At 33.5% G+C, this 20,770-nt stretch overlaps 1 protein-coding gene across 16 annotated transcripts in view; it reads right to left on the bottom strand.

Annotated features, from left to right (window-relative positions):
- Positions 1–20,770, bottom strand: part of PHF14 (PHD finger protein 14) — a 174,376-nt gene that overhangs the window by 118,341 nt on the left and 35,265 nt on the right. For all 16 annotated transcript variants that reach the window (XR_012498888.1, XR_012498886.1, XR_012498887.1 and 13 more), the window contains exons 8-14: positions 15,805–15,951; positions 14,921–15,191; positions 14,496–14,602; positions 13,231–13,326; positions 11,343–11,446; positions 7,435–7,566; positions 1,737–1,905 (exon numbers count right to left, since the gene is read on the bottom strand). Coding sequence is in view for 12 of the 16 variants with exons in the window: in XM_074340780.1 (XP_074196881.1) it covers positions 1,737–1,905; positions 7,435–7,566; positions 11,343–11,446; positions 13,231–13,326; positions 14,496–14,602; positions 14,921–15,191; positions 15,805–15,951 (1,026 nt within the window). In the remaining 4 variants the exon portion in view is untranslated. The remainder of the gene's footprint in view (positions 1–1,736; positions 1,906–7,434; positions 7,567–11,342; positions 11,447–13,230; positions 13,327–14,495; positions 14,603–14,920; positions 15,192–15,804; positions 15,952–20,770) is intronic.

Here is a 20,770-nt window from a genome sequence, read left to right as displayed (position 1 = left end):
ATCTTAAGAATAGTTGCAGATATTGGCATCAAACAGTTACAGAAAATATTTTAGAAATAGAAACAAGCAGGCTTAAAGAAGTAAAATCCTCTCTAGTTCATTTGTAAACAAAATATATTTGTGAAGCCCCCCAAAAATGTGTTATACCAGTGAAAATTATAAATAAAACTATGTCAAGTTGAGAGCACCCAAAAGTAATTAGTTCAATTATCTAAGTGATAACAATTCCCAGATATGTCTCATCGATTTCAAATAAGCCCATCACACAAAACTGAATGAAATAATCTAAGCAACTTCTCTTATATGAGATCTTTTAAGTGACTACAGTGGGTTACTACAGATTAAAGAAAACTTTTACTTTAAGGAATAAAATAAAGACTTTCTAAAACTAAACAGGTAACAAAACGAATAATGACAACTATCCCTAAAAATATCTTTACATCTCCCTTAGGCGAAGGCAGATTTTTGTAAAGTACTGGCTTTGGCTCAAGGTAATAAAGTAAATGGTATCTGGGGTTGTTAACTACCAGCCAGATCTCATGGGTTTGAAGCAGAAATTCACACTGTTTGTGTTATGGAAAAGACACACACGCCAAGCTTTTATTCAAAATAGTCTTAGGTTTGTAGGGCTCCTAGGCATTCTGGTAATAACAATATAAATGTTTTCTGGAAGAAATTCTTTAAACACTGACCTCACAGAATTCTCAATGCAAAATAGGCTTGATAGAAAAACTAGAAAAGACTTGCATATACATTTCCTAGAAGAAGAAATACAACTGACCAAAAATATACAAATAAATGCTCAATGTCATTACTATTGAAGGAAATGCAAAATAAAGTGACTATATACTATTTTATATGTATCACATTGGAAAGCATTAGAACATTGGACAAAAGATTGGAAGCAACAGTATCATTATTCATTGCTGGTATAAGTGCAAACTGTTTTGGAAAACATCAGAATTATCTTGCAAAACAGAAGATGCAAATATCCTACAGCTAAGCAAATCCACACCTTGGTACATACTAACAACACTCCTTGTTACCATGCTGCAGAAAACATTGACAAAATATTCAAAACAGTTGTTTATAAAAGAAAAAATATGGAAACAGCAAAACTGACAATCTACAGAACAAAAGATAAAATAAGTAATAATCTATTCTTTCAAAAAAATAATACGCTTGTGAGAAAATAAATGAACAACTACACAGATCAGCAAGTATGAATCAAATCAATATAATGTTGGTCAAAGTATCAAGTAACAGAAGAAAAAAGTTTGACTCCATTCATACAAAATTCAAAAGCAGCAATACTATGTTTCATGTATGAACACATATATTTGTAGTGTAATTAAAAAGAAGATAATGAGAAATATAGAAGTGAGGAAGGAAGTGACCTTTGGGCTAAATGGATGTGGATGTGATTACTGAGGAATTCAAAGGGGACTTCAAAGGGTTTGGTAATGTTCCATTTTTTAAGTAGATTGGTACTTTCATTATATTAATAACGGTGTTCACTATTATCTTGCTTTAAGTTGAATATACAAACTATAAATTCTCAGGTTGTATGTGGTATATGTCATAATGTATAACAAGAAACTCTTAAATATAACCAATAGCAATATACACGTTTCTTTCTTTGGCTCTCGAGTATATGTTGACCCTTTGTCTTTCTCACCTCTCATATTCTGGCCTCAGAATTTTGTGGTGATCATGATAAAAAGGGAATAAATTACCGTGTTTCTTATTGGAATCTTCTTGGGTTCGGGAGGCATATCCTGTGGTACAAATTTCACTGGTTCCTTAATCTGCCTCCTTGATCGTTTGGTCCCATCTGGTAAGGTTTCCATGGCCATGTCTGCTTCCATGTCACTGCTCCCTGCCTGGTCACATTCAGAGCACTGCCTACATTGGGGGAAAAAAAAAAAAAAAAAAAGTTCATACATTTACTTTTACCATCTAGTGTTAGCATTGGTTTCCATAAGTGCAAAATTCATGTATATGTTTAGAATATATAAAAATATACACGGGCATATATCACCACAACATATTAATGACTATACATACAGAAAGACACATGCATGCCTATAAGAATGACAACAGTAAGTATATAAAGCAATTCCACGTATGCCTATAAGTATAAGAACACATGTACTAATGCTGCATGTCTAAGTGAACCAACATAAGAGATTCAGCACTGACTAAAAAAGTAGTTTCCCTTTGGAATTCATGACTTTTCCTTAAGTGACATGTACTGTGACATCTGAAAATCAAAGTCATTCGTTAACCCTGAATCTACTCTTATCACAGCTATGTTTCTTAACCTTAGTTAATGACAAGCTGTGCTAAATATACCAACTAAGAAAACTCTGCAGAAACAGATTCTAAGAAGTGCTGAAAAAAATAAATGGGTCATTTTAATTAGTGGCCCATACTACTTATAAAAGAAGAAATATAAACTTACTTATTAAAAGAATTTAGGCAGCATTAAAAAAAAATATGGGGGAAAAGATGGCAGAGCAGGAAGCAGTAGGAATCTATTTCTCCACATAGGAAACAATAGCACTGGCAGAATCTGCCTGACGTAACTCTTTTGGAACTCTGGAATCTATTGAAGGCTTGCAACTTTCAGGGAAAGGTTTGCACGGGTAAACTGATGTGAATTTTGGTCAATTTCAGCTCCTAGCACAGTAGCGGCTACCCAACCCCACGTCAAGCCAAGTGTCAGGCAGTTGTGCACATATTCCTACACTAGCTTGCACATAGTTGGTAGGAGCCAGCGTGGGCAAAACGAACCCTGTGCTTCAAATATTGGGGATCTGTGCTCTGATCACCGATTGCTGCTTTTGATCACAGAAGTACAGACAAAGAAGTGGGTGACCTCACCTATTATTGCAAGTCCCCCTCCCCAATCTAAACTGACTTCCACAACTTAAAAGACTAGCACACTTTATACCCACTCCCCACCTTCATTTTTCTTTTCTTCCCCTTTCGGGAGATAGACATTAAAAACTAAGACATTAAGAAATAAGCGCATAAATGAGAAAAATTAGAAAGTGACTACACTTTTCCAGGAAAAAGCTCAGAAAAAACATGAGAAGATCTTAAATTTACACCTCAGGCTAATCCTCAGCACAGAGATCACCCACTACAATAAAAACAAACAAACAAATAAGTTTTTTAAATAAATCACAAAACACAACAAACCCTGGGAATAGAAGAGAATCTCATTTCCAGAGTTACCACATTATTAAATTCAAAATCCAGTTTTTGTCAAAAACCAAAAGGCATACAAATGAACAGAAAAGTACGGTCCACTTAAGGGGGAAAAAATAAGTAAACAGAAACTGTGTAGCAAGACGTGATGGCAGATCTGTAAGACTTTAAAATAACTTATAAACATGCTCAGTGAACTAAAGGAGGATGCAAAGAAAGTCAAGAAAACAATGTATGAACAAAATGGAAATATCAATAAAGAAACAGAAAACCTAAAAATAAACCAAAAAGAAATTCTGGAGCTGAAAAGTATAATAACTGAAATGAAAAATTCACTAAGGGGATTACAAGGAGGATCTGAGCAGGCAGAAACATCAGTGAACTTGAAGACATGGCAATGGAAATTATCGAGACTAAGGAACAGAAAGAAAAAAGGATGAAGGGAAAAGGGAAAAGAGCCAAAGGGATATATGGAACATTGACAAATAAACCAACATTTGCACTGTGGAAGTCTCAGAAGAAGAGACATAGAGGCAGAGACAATGTTTGCATTAAAACTTCCCAAATATGATGGAAGACATGAACATAAACATCCAAGAAGTTCAATGAATACCAAGTAAGCTAAACTCTGAGTCTCACACCAACACCATTATAATAAAATTCTCCAAAGAGAAAGACACAGAGAGAATCTTGAAATCAGAGAGAAGTTAATAATCATCACATACAAGGAATCCTCAATAAGATTATCAGCAGATTTATCATCAGAAACTTTGGAGGCTAGAAGGCACTGGATCAATACATTCTAAGTGTTAAAAGGAAGGGGGGGGGTACTGTCAAAGAAGAACCCCATGCCCAGTAAAACTGTCCTTAAAAAGTGAGGGAGAAATTAAGGTAACCCCAAACAAACAAACGCTGAGGAAGTTTGCTACTACTAGGCCTGACCTTTAATATATTCTGAAGAGAATTCTGCAAGGTGAAATAAAAATGAACACTAGACAGTAACTCAGAGCTGTAAGGATAAATGATGATCTCAGTAATGGTTAATACATGGTCAATTATAAAAGCTAGTATTATTGTAACAATGGTTTTTAACTACACTTTGTTTTTTTACATGATACAAGAGACTAATACGTTACAAAAAATTATTACCCTAAAAGCTAGTATTATGTGACTCTGGCTTGTTAAGTCCACATGTTGAAGGATTTCAATAAACATTTCTCCAAAGAAGATACACAAATGGCGAATAAGCACACGAAAAGATGCTCAACACTACTAATCATTAGGGAAATGAAAATCAAAACTGCAATGAGATACCACCACATGTCCACATTAAGATGACTACTATTTGAAAATAGAAACACACACAGAAAATAACAAGTGATGGTGAGGGGTGGAGAAATTGGAACCCTCGTGCACTGCTGATGGGTATGTAATGGTACAGCCACTTCAGAAAACAGTGTGGTGGTTCCTCAAAAAATTAAAAATAGAATTACAATATTATCCACCAATTCCAATTCTGGGTACATGCCCCAAAGCATTGAAAACTGAGTCTCAAAAAGGTATTTGTAAACCCATGTTCATGGCAGCCCTTTTCACAACAGCTAAAATGTGGGAGCTACCCAAATAGACACTGACAAATGAATGGATAAGCAAAATGTGGTATATACAGAGGGTGCCAAAAAAATGTATACACCTTTTAAGAAAGGAAAAAACTATTAAAGTTGTAATACTCAATATACACTGATAACAAAAGATGAATACAAGTCATGTTTGACTTCTGCAATTACAAGAGGTGTTCAAAGTGGTTACCATCAGCATCCGGACACTTCTGATTATGGCAAACTACTGCTTGAGAAATGTTGACCAAAGTGTCCACTTGTATGCCTTTTTTTGGCACCCCTGGTACATAAAATGGAATATGATTCAGCTTTAAAAAAAGAAATTCTCCAATATGCTACAACATGAATGAACCTTGTGGACATTATACTGAGTGAAATAAGCCAGTCACAAAGAGACAAATACTGTATGATTCCACTTAGATGAGTTAAAGAAATAAAAATCAGAGTCAGAAAGTAGAAGAGTGGTTGCCAGGGGTTGCAGGGAGGGAGCAGTGGGAGTTACTGTTTAATGGGTACAAAATTACAGTTTTATAAGATAAAAAAAACACTAGAGAGATGGATGGTGGTGATGGCTAGACAACATTATTAATGTATTTAATACCACTGAAATGTACCACAAAAATAATTAAGATGGTAAATTTTATGTTATGTGTATTTTGTCACAATAAAAAAATTTGAAAGACACATATGAATAACACTAAAACAGAAACATCAGTCTAGATCAGTGCTGTCCAACAGAACTTTATATGATGTTAGAATTATCTCTCCCTGCACTGTCCAGTACAGTAGCCACTAGTTATATAGCTGCTGAGCACTTATAATGTGGCCAGTGTGACTGAGGAACTGATTTTAAATTAAAATTTTAATTAATTCAAATAAAAATTTAATTAATTCACATGGCTAGTGGCTAATATTTGGACAGCAGAAGTCCACACAATGACTGCTGGATATCTTTATAATGAAAATATAAACAAAAATTCATAACAAGTTGCTAAAAGTAAATTTTTCTCATGTTTTATTCAAATTTAAAAGACTAATCAGAAAAACATTCTCCAAAAGTCCAATTTATAAGTATTCTCTTTATAAAAATGATCATAATATATATAATTATATTTGATCTTTAGTTTACATGTGTTGATGGGACTAATAATTCTCTTGTCAAGTATTTTCAAAGATCTCTTATCATTTGAATCCATACACCAACAGTATTCACACCTCTTACTCATTAACACGGTAAACTTAATAACAAACTAATGTTTATTTTTAAAAAGTAACAGCTTTAAATTTTGAACTCCCATAACAGAGGTAAATACTAAGTGCCACTTGTGTTGCTAATACAAATACATTAATTGCTAAAATGTGAATTAGTATTTAAGACATTACTTTTAATATCTTAAAATTCCTATTTACTTAAGCAAAACTACTGAGCAGAAATTTTAACACTAAAAACATTGAACAATAAAAGAAAAACAAGGAAGTAATTTACCATGTGTTAGTTAAAATATTTCCTATATGTATCGCTAGAACAACCACGCACTTTATTCCATGGAATCATAGGTCACCATCAAAATAAAAACACAACTAAAGTGTAATACACTAAATTGCTCCTGTTTTTTCCCACATGAAAAGATTAAAGGCTCGCCTGAGAAGTAAATACCTTATAGAATCTTATAATCGAAACGATGAGTATATTTTGAAATAATTTAGTGAATCTGGGTTCACTTTTTTCTAAAACTAGAAAGGCGATTTGTATAAAAAGAATACTATGTCCATTGCAAAGTTTTCCACGGCCTATATTCTTCCTATATAGAATCAGCCTGTTAAAATTTGAACATCTGTCTCTCCCTTGGACTAAAATTAAGGAAAAGATAAAACTCATCATAGGTATCATAAGCTTTCATCAAACATCTGTAAAGACTCAATACGCATAATTTAATGGAAAATAATAATTAAGAAACATATGTCAAATGTTTCTAGATTTGCAAAGAATGGATGAACTTAAATATAACTAGCACAAATGACAAATACCAGAAGTAAAGCCTTTAGTGACACTAATTTAGAAATAAAATATTAAATTACAAATAAAAGCATGAATATAAAGGCAAATTCTTGATAAATTCATTCAAGTTCAAAACAAAGCATTTGTGAAATTCTTATAATAAAGCTAAAGAGAATTATAAACACACTAGACAGAATTCATCCCTTAAGAACCCACTAAGATAACAAAATAGCCCCAATCAACTTAAAATTCATTTCTTAAAAAAAAACTTACAGCTTTATTCATGTACCACTATAATAAACATTTATGTCTGAAGTGTTCTCACCACAGAAAAAGAAAAGTGTAACAACATAAGGTGACGGATATGTTAGATTATGGCGATTATTTCACAATGTATACATATATCAAACCTGTGAGCTCCATATCTTATATATATACAATTTTTAATTGTCTATGACTCAATAAAGTTGGAAAAATATTTACAAAAGTATCAATTAAAGTGTACCAAACTTAATTATGAAGCAATATAACACTTCATCCTACACTGCTGAAATGAAGCCAAACCATTTCTAACATCTAAATCCCTTCCATTTTACTTACCAGTAACTGTTTTTGGTCTTTCTTGGCATCCTTGTAAGAGGAGGGTCGAGACACCCAAGATGGTAATGCAATTTACATGTATCACACAATAAAAGAAGATGCTGATCATGGTTCTTCTTACAAATTCCACAACTTTGAATAAAGGAAGTAAATAAAGTATTACAAAAATAATCATAGTGAAAGTTAATTCATAGTATATTTTTTAAATTTTAAACTAATATTGAATGTCAACAATAATTAAAAAATAAAAATTAAAAAAACAGCAATGATGAGGTATTTATTAGTCTAACTAAATATTAAAACATACTTCAGCAAAGTCGCAATAATTAAAACAGCCTGATGATGGTGAATGAATAGTTAGTTAGATGAACAGAATAGAATGAAAAAATCTAGAAATAAACTCAATTGCATACAGAAATATAGTATATGTTAAAGGTAGTACCTCAAATCCCTGGACAACAATTAAACTTTTTAATAAATGGTGTTAGGACAAGTAGATAAAATCAGATCTATACTTGACACAAATGCAAGAATAAATTCCAAGTATATAAAGAATCTAAGCAAAGAACATGAAAACTGTGCAAGTAGAAGAAAATGTGGGTGAATTCTTCTACAACTTGTGCATAAAACAGGCATTCTGTCACTAAAGATCCAAATGCAATAAAAAAATGATACATTTGAAAAAAAAATTCACCCCAATTTAATATTTCTTTAGTTGAAATCAAATGTTTTTTCATAACATATTTTTTAATAATGTCAACGAATTATTCATTCTAAATGCTTGAGAATGTAGAAAATAGCTTGGATCTAGTATAAATTTATTGCTAGAATCGAACTCTTCAGAGAGGGGCATATATAAGATATATATTCTCAAAAACTGATAAAAATATGAGTAATAAAATGGAAATAACTATATCTATCAACAATTACTTTAAATGTAAATGGATTAAATGCTCCAATCAAAAGACATAGGGTGGCTGAATGGACAAGAAAAAAAAATCCCCTTACATATGCTGCCTGCAAGAGACTCACTTGAGATTGAAAAAATAGACTGAAAGTAAAGGGATGGAAAAAGGAATTTCATAAAAATGGAAACAAAAAATACTTATATCAGACAAAACAGATTTTAAAACAAAGGCTATAACGACAAACAAAGATGGACCCAGTAATCCCACTTCTGGGTATTTATATGAAGAAACCCAAAATGCTACTTCAAAGGGACATGTGCATCCATCCATATGTTCATTGCAGCCTTATTTACAGTAGCCAAGATATGGAGGCAACCTGAGTGTCCATCAAGTGATGAAAGGTTAAAGAAGAGATAGTACACATATACAATGGAATAGTAGCCATAAAAAGAATGAAATCTTGACATCAGCAACAACATAGGTGGACCTAGACGCTATTTTCCTGAGTGCAGTAAGTCAGACAGAGATAGACAAATGTCATATGATTTCACTTATATGTGAAATTTAAAGAACAGGATAAGCAAACAAACAAAACAAGCTCACAGATACAAGAGCATTTTGATGGTTGCCAAGTTGGGGAGGGTAGAGAGGATGGATGAAGGTGGGGGAGGGAATTAAGAGGTACAAATTGGTAGTTACAAAATAGTTATGGGGATTTAGAGTATAGCATAGGGGATACAGTCAATAGTATTGTAATAATTATGCATCGTCTCAGGTGGGTACTAGATTTATTGGGGTGATCGCTTTGTAAATTATATAAATGTCTAATCACTATGTTGTACTCCTGAAACTAATATAATGTTTTATGTCAACTATAATTGAAAAATAAGAATTTAAAAACAGAAATATATATTCATAATATCATCTCTATCTTAATTTTAATTCTCACTTAAAACATAGTTAACATTAGCTCCATTTTTCTCCAGAAACAAATTATTAAAATAATTTTCCAATTTTCTGCTTCTCTAAAACTACAAAAGAAGTGATTTTACAAACAGAATTCAGTTTATTGTCTACCATTAATCATAAACATTTCAGAGCCTTCAACATGTAAATAAGCTACATATATAATTCTCTTTTCAAAACTAGACTGTCTTAACAATATATTATTAATATTTATTGAAGAAAATTGAGAATTTTACTATTGCTGTTACTGCTAGTTTAAATTTTTGTTTGTTTCTAAGGAATCTAACTTTTTTTATGCAAAAAGGCAACTTTACTCCTGAGAACATAATAAGCACCAAGACCTAAAAATCTAGGGTATGTTTATATTGAGAATGTAAAAACTGAGGGAAAAGCTGTTGAGAACCTAAAAGAGCCATCCATGTACAGAAAGAGCAATGATGTTTGAATTTTTAAAATAATACCAGAAAAAGAATCTCTCTCTCTCTCTCTCTCTCTCTCTCTCTCCCTCACATACATACATACACACACACACACACACACACACACACACACACACTCACTACCACCACCACCACCACCACCACCACCACCACCACCACCGGTACTGAACTCAAAGTTGCTCAGAGTGAAAACAAAACAAAAAATCACCTGAACTACATTCTGAAACAAAAGTGAACTGTAGAGATAAAACTCAGAAGCATAGTGATATGCCTGATGGTTCCAAATGAACCAATTTTGTTTGGAACAGCTGGGCTGAGAATGTACTTGTCTTCACAGAATACATTAAGACACTAGTGCTCTTTTCCCAAATTTCAAGGAAGTTATTTGCTACTGTGTTTCCCCAAAAATAAGACTTAGCCGGACAATCAGCTCTAATGCGTCTTTTGGAGCAAAAATTAATATAATACCCGGTCTTGTTTTACTATAATAGAAGACCCGGTATAATATAATATAATACAATACCCAATCTTATTTTACTATAATATAAGACCCGGTATAATATAATATGATATGATATGATATGATATGATATGATATGATATGATATGATATGATATGATATGATATAATATAATATAATATAAATACCGGGTCTTATATTAATTTTTGCTCAAGATGCATTAGCACTGATTGTCCAGCTAGGTCTTATTTTCGGGGAAACACAGTATTACCTATGGAGGGAGTCTCCAACCAAGAATGACAAGTAATTATAGATATTGATATTGTTGCTATTGCTGCTATTTCTGAGGGGAAAAAAAGGTTGTGGGGCATATTTATGCATTACATAATCATATATATATATATAGTGTGTATGTAAATATAATAGCATCTTCTAAACTTTCCTCATTTAATCAATATAATCAGTTACATTTAAAGAAGTGAGATCCTAACCTATTTAGGTATGGAAAGAAATCTTGACTATGTAAAATTACTAACATAGTGAACACTGTAAAATATTAAGCTAAGAAAATGAACGAAAATACTTCTGGAAACAAAATTATTAAAACTGAACATAGAAAAAAGTAGACAGATTCAAATTTAAAATATACCTTCATTACCAACCATGTACAAAGGTAATTAATTATTCAGAGTGTATATGATACGCATCGCCACCTAAAGCACATGCAAAACTCTAAAACTCATTCAAATAAAATAAAATGTAAGTGCCCATTTCTCCGATACATTGTTTAATCATTTTAAAAAATAGTTATCTACATTATTTAAAGTCACTTTCTAATTTTCCAAAAAGGGCTGCTCACTTCCATGGAGCATGTGCACATAGATCCTGTTACTTAAAGGACACAAAAAAATCATTCCATTTACTTATCATTAAAAAATGAGTAAAAATTTCTGCTATCAATCAACCTGGAAAGCATTTTTCATGAAGGTATTAAGAAAATGACTTTTAAATGAATTTATCTTAAATTCTGGTAGGGGTATAATTCATTCAAAATACATGAAGCATCTTGTTACTAAAAGCATTAGTTTAAAAATATACAATATTAATCGGTCATACATAATTTCATTACTTGCCTATAAAGTACTGCAGGAAGAGTAGAAGTCTTTTGTGTGCCTCCTTCTTTTTTACTTGGTTTTCTCTCCTTGGGTGCTCGCAAAATTGCCGGTATGTTCAACTTCTATCGATTTGAACAAATGCAGTTTGTTTTGTTTTAAAGAAGAAATAGAAAGCAACATTTTCCTCTCTATGCCACTCAAGTCAACTAAATATGCTAGGATTGTGAGGGGGAAATGTTTCACCAGCTATTACACTGACAAAAAGGATAAAAATGAGTTTTTGTTTCAGAGGTACATCCATTACAAACCTATAATTACATACTTTCATCAGTTTTCAGTGGAAGAGCAAAACATTGTGAAAATTAAACTTCTACTTTGGCTATAAAAAGTGAAAGACAAGGACAAGCATTTAAGAACATTAAAAGAAAACAACACAGCCTGACAAAAAGAATATCTAAGCCGTTTATTTTCAACATCCCAGCTAACGTTGGTGCTCCATAGGTTAATTAGAAAAATTATCTTATTGGACCAAACTCCACAAAGCAAATAAGATTCTCTTTGGGTTTTCTACTAATCTGTAGTACGCTGGCTTCTCAGACAGCAACGATCTATCAAAGTCATTTCTCAGTGGCCCGGTGGGCTGGCATCTGTTCAGCCAACTGGAAAAAGGTGTCATGCAAGCGGTACAAATGAATTCTACTTCTGCTGTTTTTTACACTTACACATGGAAATCCGTGAACTTTTGCAAAGTCATTTAATAAATCAAAATGCCCTTTTATAGTAGATTCTTATGAGACAAACTTGCAAATCAAGTCAAAAGATAATGCTAGCTTGTCAAATAAACAAATAATACGCCTGCACTCAACATTAACCTTCCTAAATATAAAACATAAAACAGCACAATCTTCCAAAAATTCATCAACAACCTATCAATAGAAACAAAGGTCAATTTTCCACAGGCTACTTTTCACTTTCACCTTTTAAATTATGTTATTTATTATAATATAAATCACAAAAGGAGAGTCTTCAAAGCTAGCACGACACACTACATATCAGTATGTATTACTTCTGAAAATACTATGTCTACATGAATTGTATTGTGAATTTGACCCCTTTTTAAGCCTCTGAAAAGAGTACAATGAAAAATATCTGTTTTTTGAAAATCCTGTTTCACATATAAAACTACGTTCATAGCAAAAGGACCAGTGAATCTCCATCATCCTTAGAAAATCTAACTGAAACTACTTGACTGAATTCTTATTTTATTAATTATATGCACAGTACTAAAAAAACATCCATTTGGCAATGAATCTTCTTTTCGATACCAAGAACTTTAACAAGCTAAACATGTTCAAGGGTAAAGTAATTTTTTTCATAGCTACAATAATAGCAACTGAAGGGGAAAGACTACATTTTAATAACAAAGTTTCAAAAACCATCTCTTACAGAGTTCAAAACCAAATCAACATGAAAACCAATCTCTTCAGTTTGCCTTTTAAATTTCACATTTGAAAAAAAAAACAAAAAACCTAAATATATTACAAGAACAGGACAGAAAATTAAATGTGACAAGAAATCTAAATTTGCTAAATTAGAGGAAAGAAGAATGTGGTAGGAGTAAGTCATGCTTCAAATCTTAGTTTTATCACAATGACAGGTCAATCAGTTAGAACAAATGAAAAAATTTTGCAAACACGTTAGCTGTTAAAACAACCAAACTAAGCTACAGGTTCTCAGTCGGCAGCTTCCACTGCTCTAGATGTATTTCAGGCAGAAATCGTTATCTCAGAGGATAGGTTGGCCCTAATCAAACAGAATTCTTCAGTTAGCAAAGTGACAGTTGTATCAGAGATCTGATCTTTGAAAATCATACAGAGAAGGAGATAGCAATTGGAAAGAAACTAACCTGCCCTGTGATTCTGCCTAGTAAGGCCCATATTCCTTGCCCTTCACTTCGAAGTTTTCCATTCAGATTTTGTAGTTCTTCTAAAGATTCACATAGCTACAATGTAAATAATTCAGATTAGTAAATCATTAAAATACGTAGTAAGATATATGAAAATTTAAATAATTTATCAATAAATGTCCAAGGGTATCTATACTTATATTCTACACAGTTTTAATACATTCAAGTGACCATACCATTGAGTGATGAGGCAATCCAAATAGTTAAGGAGCACCAACAAAATGTAAGCATTTGATTTTATGTTAGCATTTTACTAATGATAATAATGATACCTATGTTTATATATTGCTGTAGTTTACTATATAATTTTACACACATTCTGCTAATTAATCCTTAGGACTTTATCAAAACGCTTTTCTATCATATTCCCATGAGAAAACAAGGATCAAAGGATTTTTGTGACTTGGCTGAGATCATAGAATTAGCAAGATTCCCCAGGTCTTCTTGAATCTAATCTCAGTACATTTTACTACAGTATGGCTAACAGCCATACAATGTATGGCTATTACAGTATGGCTACTAATTTTTTATCACTTAAAATGTTATCTAATAACAATAAGTCAGTACCAGTTTTATACAAGTATGCTCATGTTACTTGTTACCTACCATTTCAGCCATATCTTACTTTTATATGATTGTTCTTTTTGCGTATTCTCATCATTAGAATGAAAAGAAAGAATAAAATTTTAAATTGGGAGGTATGTTTTAAAAATCAAAAGTAATAAACATCACAAAACAATCAAGATAAAAACAGTAACTTAAAAACAAGTTTCTAAGTTTTCTACAAACTTAGAAAGAGAAGTTCTACAATACAGTGGTGAATAGGAGTGGAGTCAGATTACTTGGCCTCAAACCCCATGTCCATGACTTAACTATCTACGTGAGTGACTGTGGGCAAACTACTTCACCTGCTGAGGACTCAGTCTCCTCCTCCGAAAATGGGAGCAATAGCATAACCCACATAATAAAGCTGAAGTGAGAATGAAATGAATTAACATGCAAACTTCTCAAAATTGTGCCTGGCACATAGCAAGTGCTCAGAAAATGTTAGAGATGATAATGAAGGTAACAATGGGTAGAAGTTGTGGGGAAGAACCTAAAAACTCCAGAACTTCAAAAGGAAACATAAATAGAAATGCAATACAATCACAAAAGAAATTATCAATAAGATCTACTATGTTATACTGTTTTTGTAGCAGACTTACCTTATTATATTCCACGTGAAGCTTTTCTTGCTCATTCTCTAATTTATCCTTTATATTCTTTTGTTCGGCCATATTTTCCTGAATTTGAATCATGCGCATATTTCTCTCTATTTAAATTAAATGTCCAAAATTAATTAATTAATTAATTATCCAATTTCACATTAGTAGAAAATAACAGTTGATACACAAAATACACAGTGGAAGAAGAAATAATCATATGGATAAACCTACATTGTTTAAAACACTTTTTAACTCTATTCACAAATACATGAACCTAGCATTTTACAAACACCTACAACATTTTAGGAAAATAAACATGCTTTTGCTTGATATATGTAGCATGGATAATAAATTGAAAACTGACAACAATTTCCTTAGCAAATTGTTCTCATTGAAAATGTACATGTATCAGTGTCTATACTGACCAAAATAATAATTCACAAAATCAGCAGTGAGAGCAGGTTGCTTATGCTTTCTCCTTCCATCCACACTAGAACTAGTATCTGAATTGTCCACAGGGAAGATATCTGTACTGATCCCCATTAGTTCTGCTTTCCGCATCAGTTTACGGATGGCTGAAGCACTGCTCGTGAGTGGTCTGGGCAATTTTTCCCTTGGAACCCAGGCCTGAGGTCTGGTGGACCGAGCTAGTTCTGCTTTGGCACGATACTGCTGAAGCCGGGCATTGATCCTTGCCTGTAATAAAAATGTATAAAATTTTAAAAGACGTTAAAATGTGGAATATACTCATGATTTTTACTCCTATGCTTATAGATAGTAAAGATGACCAGAATTTCCTTTATCTAGGCAAATTCTATCCACGGTCCTTAAGATATACTGTATATAATTCTTGGGTTACAATAAATTAGGTCTACCCTTTGTAACAACTGTCCTACTTTATGATCAGAGTTGTCAGAAACTAATTTGACTAAGCTGAACTTTCAAGCCTCCGTAAACTTACTTAATTTATATAGAAATACATTTTAAATGATGGGAAAACAGATCAAATCCTTTGCATAAATAAAAATTAGAACAGACTGAAAAAGATGTGGTCAACATATTGCACTGATAGAATAATTTCCTCTAAGCCACATTTTTCAGTGTATTTGGAAACATGCTTTATAAATGGCTGCTCTGTTGACGAGATGTAGAGCAATGTAGCCACAACCTATACTAACCATTTACCTTAATGACATCTACTTCCTAGGTAACTAACAATATCTCATAACTATACTTCATGCGTCATTAGCAATGAGATCAGAAATAACCTTGAATGAAAAAAACATGAGTTTTGGCATGAATTCCATACCTGTGCCTCTGGTGATAGTTGCTTCTCTCTCTCTTGTAAAGACATTTTACAATAGGATTGTAGAGCCAAGTAGTTTTTTCTCTTCCACTTTCTGTCTAACCTATCTGCATGTTGCTTACAATAAGCAAAAAATGGATCTGCTATATCCTATATCAAAAAACAAGGTGAAAAAAAGTAAATAGTTTTATTCGAAAGGGTCATAAAAAAACCTAACACAAGAGATCATTTTTAAGAGAATCTCCTACAGTGTTGATTATTTCTAAAATAAATTACGAAAGCAATTCTTATACATAATGATAAGAATTGCTGCTTTAAAACTTAATCTTGTATTATCAACTTCAAATTAACAATGTTTTTTTTTCTAGAAAGGGCCTTGTAGATTTAAAAATACTGAAACCAAATCTTGTGTATTACATTTAATTATACTTGTATACCTAAAAGAATAACCCCATTTAAAACAAATAGAATTTTAATCATCTCAGGTAGAAACCATCATTAAACACTAGTGTTATGCATACATAGATTAATATTACAAAACAATATAGTCAGAAAAATACAGAACTAGCCAACACTGGTAAGTGGGACATTTCTAATTGGATGGTAATGCATAGACAGATTCTACTCAGGACAACAATGGATTTAGAAGGCCAGGACCAGTCAATAAAACACTTTAGGTATCCCCTTTAACTCTTTATATAACCCTAAAATGGAAACACAGCTCTTTCATAACCATCTTTCATGATATGAACCTAATGGGTACATTTTTTATTCATAAAGAGTAAGGTACAAAAAAAAGAAATTTACTCTATTAAAAACAGAAATAGTTTGTAAATACATAGCCTAAAATCTACAATGTAATCTACAATGTGACTGATAACAAAATGACAGGTAGTTCATTCTTTAGGTATGTCCCAAGGAGGAGAAATAAAGATAAGAATCCATATAATTTTTATCTAAGTTAATATTTAAAGGGTGTCTTACTAAGGTTGGGTTTTACAACCCAAAGAGAAAGAATCTAAGGTGTCCTTTACATTAAAAAGAGCAATTCTGTAGTGTTATCTCCACAGATGTAATAGTATAGCACTGTGAATAAGAGCACAGAATTTGGAAATATACAAACCTGGATACAAATCTTGGCTTCACCATTTACTAGTATTGCGATTTCAAACTCTGGGCCTCTGTGTAACTTATTAGTAAAACTGACTTAATAATAACTACTTCCTATAGCTACAAAATTTTTAAAAAATGTAGGTAGGAGATTGCATTCACACACACACACACACACACACACACACACACACCTGCTTTCTCATGACATGCTCTAACTCTTGGTGACAAAAGATGCTACATGGAAATAAAGATTATATTGAACCTCAGCCAAACGGCCAGATCTGAAGTATTATTCTACTGTTTTACAGTAGGAAAGTGTGACATTGAGAGTATGAGAGATAGGATTCATGCTTACATAGGTGAGTTGAGCATTAGGACAAGACCTTGGCTTAAGAAAAAGACCAGTTATCTTTGGTCTAAAACAGGGGTGTCAAACTGCGACCCGCAGGCCAACTGTGGTCCGCAATCCATTGTTAATTGGCCCGCAGCAAATTCCAAAAATATATTTAGTTTACTTAAATAAACCAGGTGAGGCAATACATACTTCACCTCAAGTGAGTGGCCTGGCTGTTTGTGTATTTTACCGCATATGGCCCTTGGTAAAAAACGTTGAAAAAAGTTTGGACACCCCTGGTCTAAAAGATATCTGTAAGGAAATAAGTACACCAGGTAATTTTGTTTGTTTTCTTTTAATTAGTTAATTTGGGATTGGAGGACCATGAACCCTAATTCTAAGGCTAGCATGACCAAGGGATTAATCTTGTACAGAGAATGCAACAGACATACCAAGCAAATATTAAGTATTGTAAAAACCACTGTCTTCCATTATCTATTCTCCCCTTTTCTTCCAGTTAATATCAGAAACCTCTGAAGTTTTACTGGATATGTGGCTAAACTGCTAGAAACGCTCTGTTCCAAGCCCCCCTGAGACTGAGATATAGCCATGTGATAAGTTCTGGCCAATGAGGTATGTGAAATTTCCAGACCATGCCCTTGAAAGGAAGCTGCTCACTCTTAACCTCCTCTTTCTTCCTTCCAATGAGGTGGAACCCAGTCAAAATTGTGACAAACCATCTCTGACCATATGAGACCATGTGAGAAAGTGCAACAGACTAAGAAAAGAGGAAGCATCAAGTAAGAAGAAGGTCCCTGGAGCCAAACTCCTATAGATATCAAATCAGTCTGGAATCTTAATATTAAGAGATAATTAGACGTAGTTTAAGCCACTGGTTATTCAGTTTTGTTAAATCAGTCAAAATAGTGTCCTTAATTAATGTATTGGTTCACTTGGAATATTCCTTCAACCTACTTAGAGAAATGAAGCTTTCAAAATCCTACTCTGGAAATGGAAAGGGAAAAACATTTTTCTGCATATCTACTACATACCATGCACAGGTGCCTCTGCATATACTATCTCATTTATCCTTCATCACTACAGCATGAGATAAGTCCTTTATTTTAATATCGATTTTCTGGATAGAAAGCTGAAAACCAGAAAGGTTAAGCTGCTGACCCAAGACCCATGGCTAGTAAGATCTGTCTTTCTCAACCACTACCTGACTGTTATCAGACTTACTCAAGGTGGTTTCTAAATAGGACAAAGCCCAACTCTGGAGATTCTGATTCAGTAGGTCCAAGGCAAGGGTTTTAAATATGACTGCATGAGAACCAGTACCGGTAAACATAAATGAGTAAAGGGGGGGCTGAAAGATGCTAGAAAATTATAAGACAGAAGTAAATGACGGTGGTGGGGAATAAATGGCGGGGGAGGCGGAGGGGCATGTGACCTTTAGGGCCTGTGGGAAACTGGAATGCCCCATCTAAAATCATTAACATTCAAGGTTTTCTTTTTATAATACTATTCCCATCTAAATTTAGCCTGTGGGCCTCTGGACTGCATGGTTTGGTCTAGAATCTTAAGAAAAACACGTATATTTTTTTTCTTAAACAAAGCTCCCTGAGTAATACTGACACAACAGATCAAAAGAGCATAAACTGAAAGAAGAAACTACTGGCAGTTTTGCACAATGAGAACCAAGGGGCACTTATAAAACCAGCATATTTTTAAGAAAGCAAAGGTGCTTTATTGGTATCTTAATAATATAACTGAAGTTTTTTATTGAATACAGAGTGCATAAATACTATAATGAGTTAGGAGCATATCATATTTATCTTAATTATAATATCATCAATATTCTTGTCTACCCACCTCAGCCACTTAATTGCCATGACGGTACCAAGATCCTGCACTCTCTCTCTCAATGCCTACAATATCATTCTCTGAGCATCACTTTTTATCTTTCCTGGTCACTCCCTCTAAGACTCAAACAAGTTTTTAACACCATTTGCATCAACAACGTACTGACTTTCTACCTTCCGACTGTGCCACAGCCCATGCCCATTAACGACTGCGCTAGCTACCTGATTATTCCCCCGTCCATCAGGTAATTACTCCTTTGCACAGACAACTCACTTGCTCCTGTCTTCTTCATCTAGCTTTGCTTGACAAGACCTGAAGCACAGATAAACCCAGCTCTTCCCCTACTGTGCACCTCCATCTGAGCAGTTGAACACATTCCCAAGTTGATTTACTCTCCATTTTCACAGATAATTATTGAATAACTTCCTCTCTCCCTCAAGCCTTCAATATCTCCTCCTTACTCCTGATTTGCAGATCCTGACTCTTCCTTATTTCACTGGAAAGGGTTGGGGAGGGGGAAAAAAAGCAACAAAATAAGAATTTCTGCATCCTCCAATCACTACATGCATCAACCTATCTGCATCCCTACCCATAATCCTTGCCTAATCTCCCGTTACTGCAGATAGATTGCCCAATGTTCCAATCTAAGGTTAACTCCTTCACTTGTGATTTGGATCCCACCCCCTTTCCTCCAGCAATTCTACCTCTCTTCTGCATTTTTTCTCTCTACTGTATCATTTCCTTCAGCATACTTCAGCATATAGTATACTAAACATACTGTAATACCTTAAAAAAAAAAAGTTCAAGATCTTCTGTCGGCTCCCATATGCTGTTCCATTTCTAAACTCCTCTTAAAAGGAAAAATCTAAAAGCCTATCTTTATTAGCTATCTTCAATTCTATTCTACTCCCAAGTTTTCATGACTACTACCAACCACTCCAATAGTAGCTCCTGTCAAGTGAAAATGACCTTTATTTTGCCAAGTCTAATGGTTATATCTCAATCTTACTCTTACTCATTTAACACAATTGCTCACTCTCTCTTTGAAACACTCCTAGAATACTACTCTCAGTTTTTTACCTCATTATTTTGGTCTCCTGGGTAGATTGTTCCTTATTTCCTCAACCTGATGGCTGTCACCAGACTTCTTCTCATCTCAATCTATTCTCATGCTCTAGATATTTCCCTATAAATTATGTATACCCTGACAGCTCTCAAATTTATATTTTTAGCCTTGAATGCTTCCCTGAACTTCAGACTCAGATAGCCAACTATCTACTTGATGTCTCCTCTTAGACGTCTAATAGGCATCTTGAACTCAACATGTCCAAAACCGAATCCTTGGTCCTGCAACCGATCAGCTCTTCCTGCAGTCTTCTCCATCTCAGTAAATTACAACTCCATTGTACTAGAAGCTCAGGCCAAAGAGAAGTCATCTTTGATCCCTCTCTTTCTATTATAATCTATAAACAATCTACCAGCAAATACCTACAAAATTGGTGACTTCTCATTACCTCCATCCTAAACCTGTCGCAGTAAGATTCCTAACTGGTCTCCCTACTTTTACTCTTGCCTCCCCACAGTGTATACCTGACACATAATCAGGGTGGTCCTTTTAAACAGTAGTTGATTCACATGTACTCTATGCAAAACTCA

This window comes from Rhinolophus sinicus, linkage group LG09 (genome assembly GCF_036562045.2).
Source record: "Rhinolophus sinicus isolate RSC01 linkage group LG09, ASM3656204v1, whole genome shotgun sequence".
NCBI classification, from domain to species: Eukaryota; Metazoa; Chordata; class Mammalia; order Chiroptera; family Rhinolophidae; genus Rhinolophus; species Rhinolophus sinicus.
This window is presented reverse-complemented; position numbering and strand designations above follow the sequence as displayed.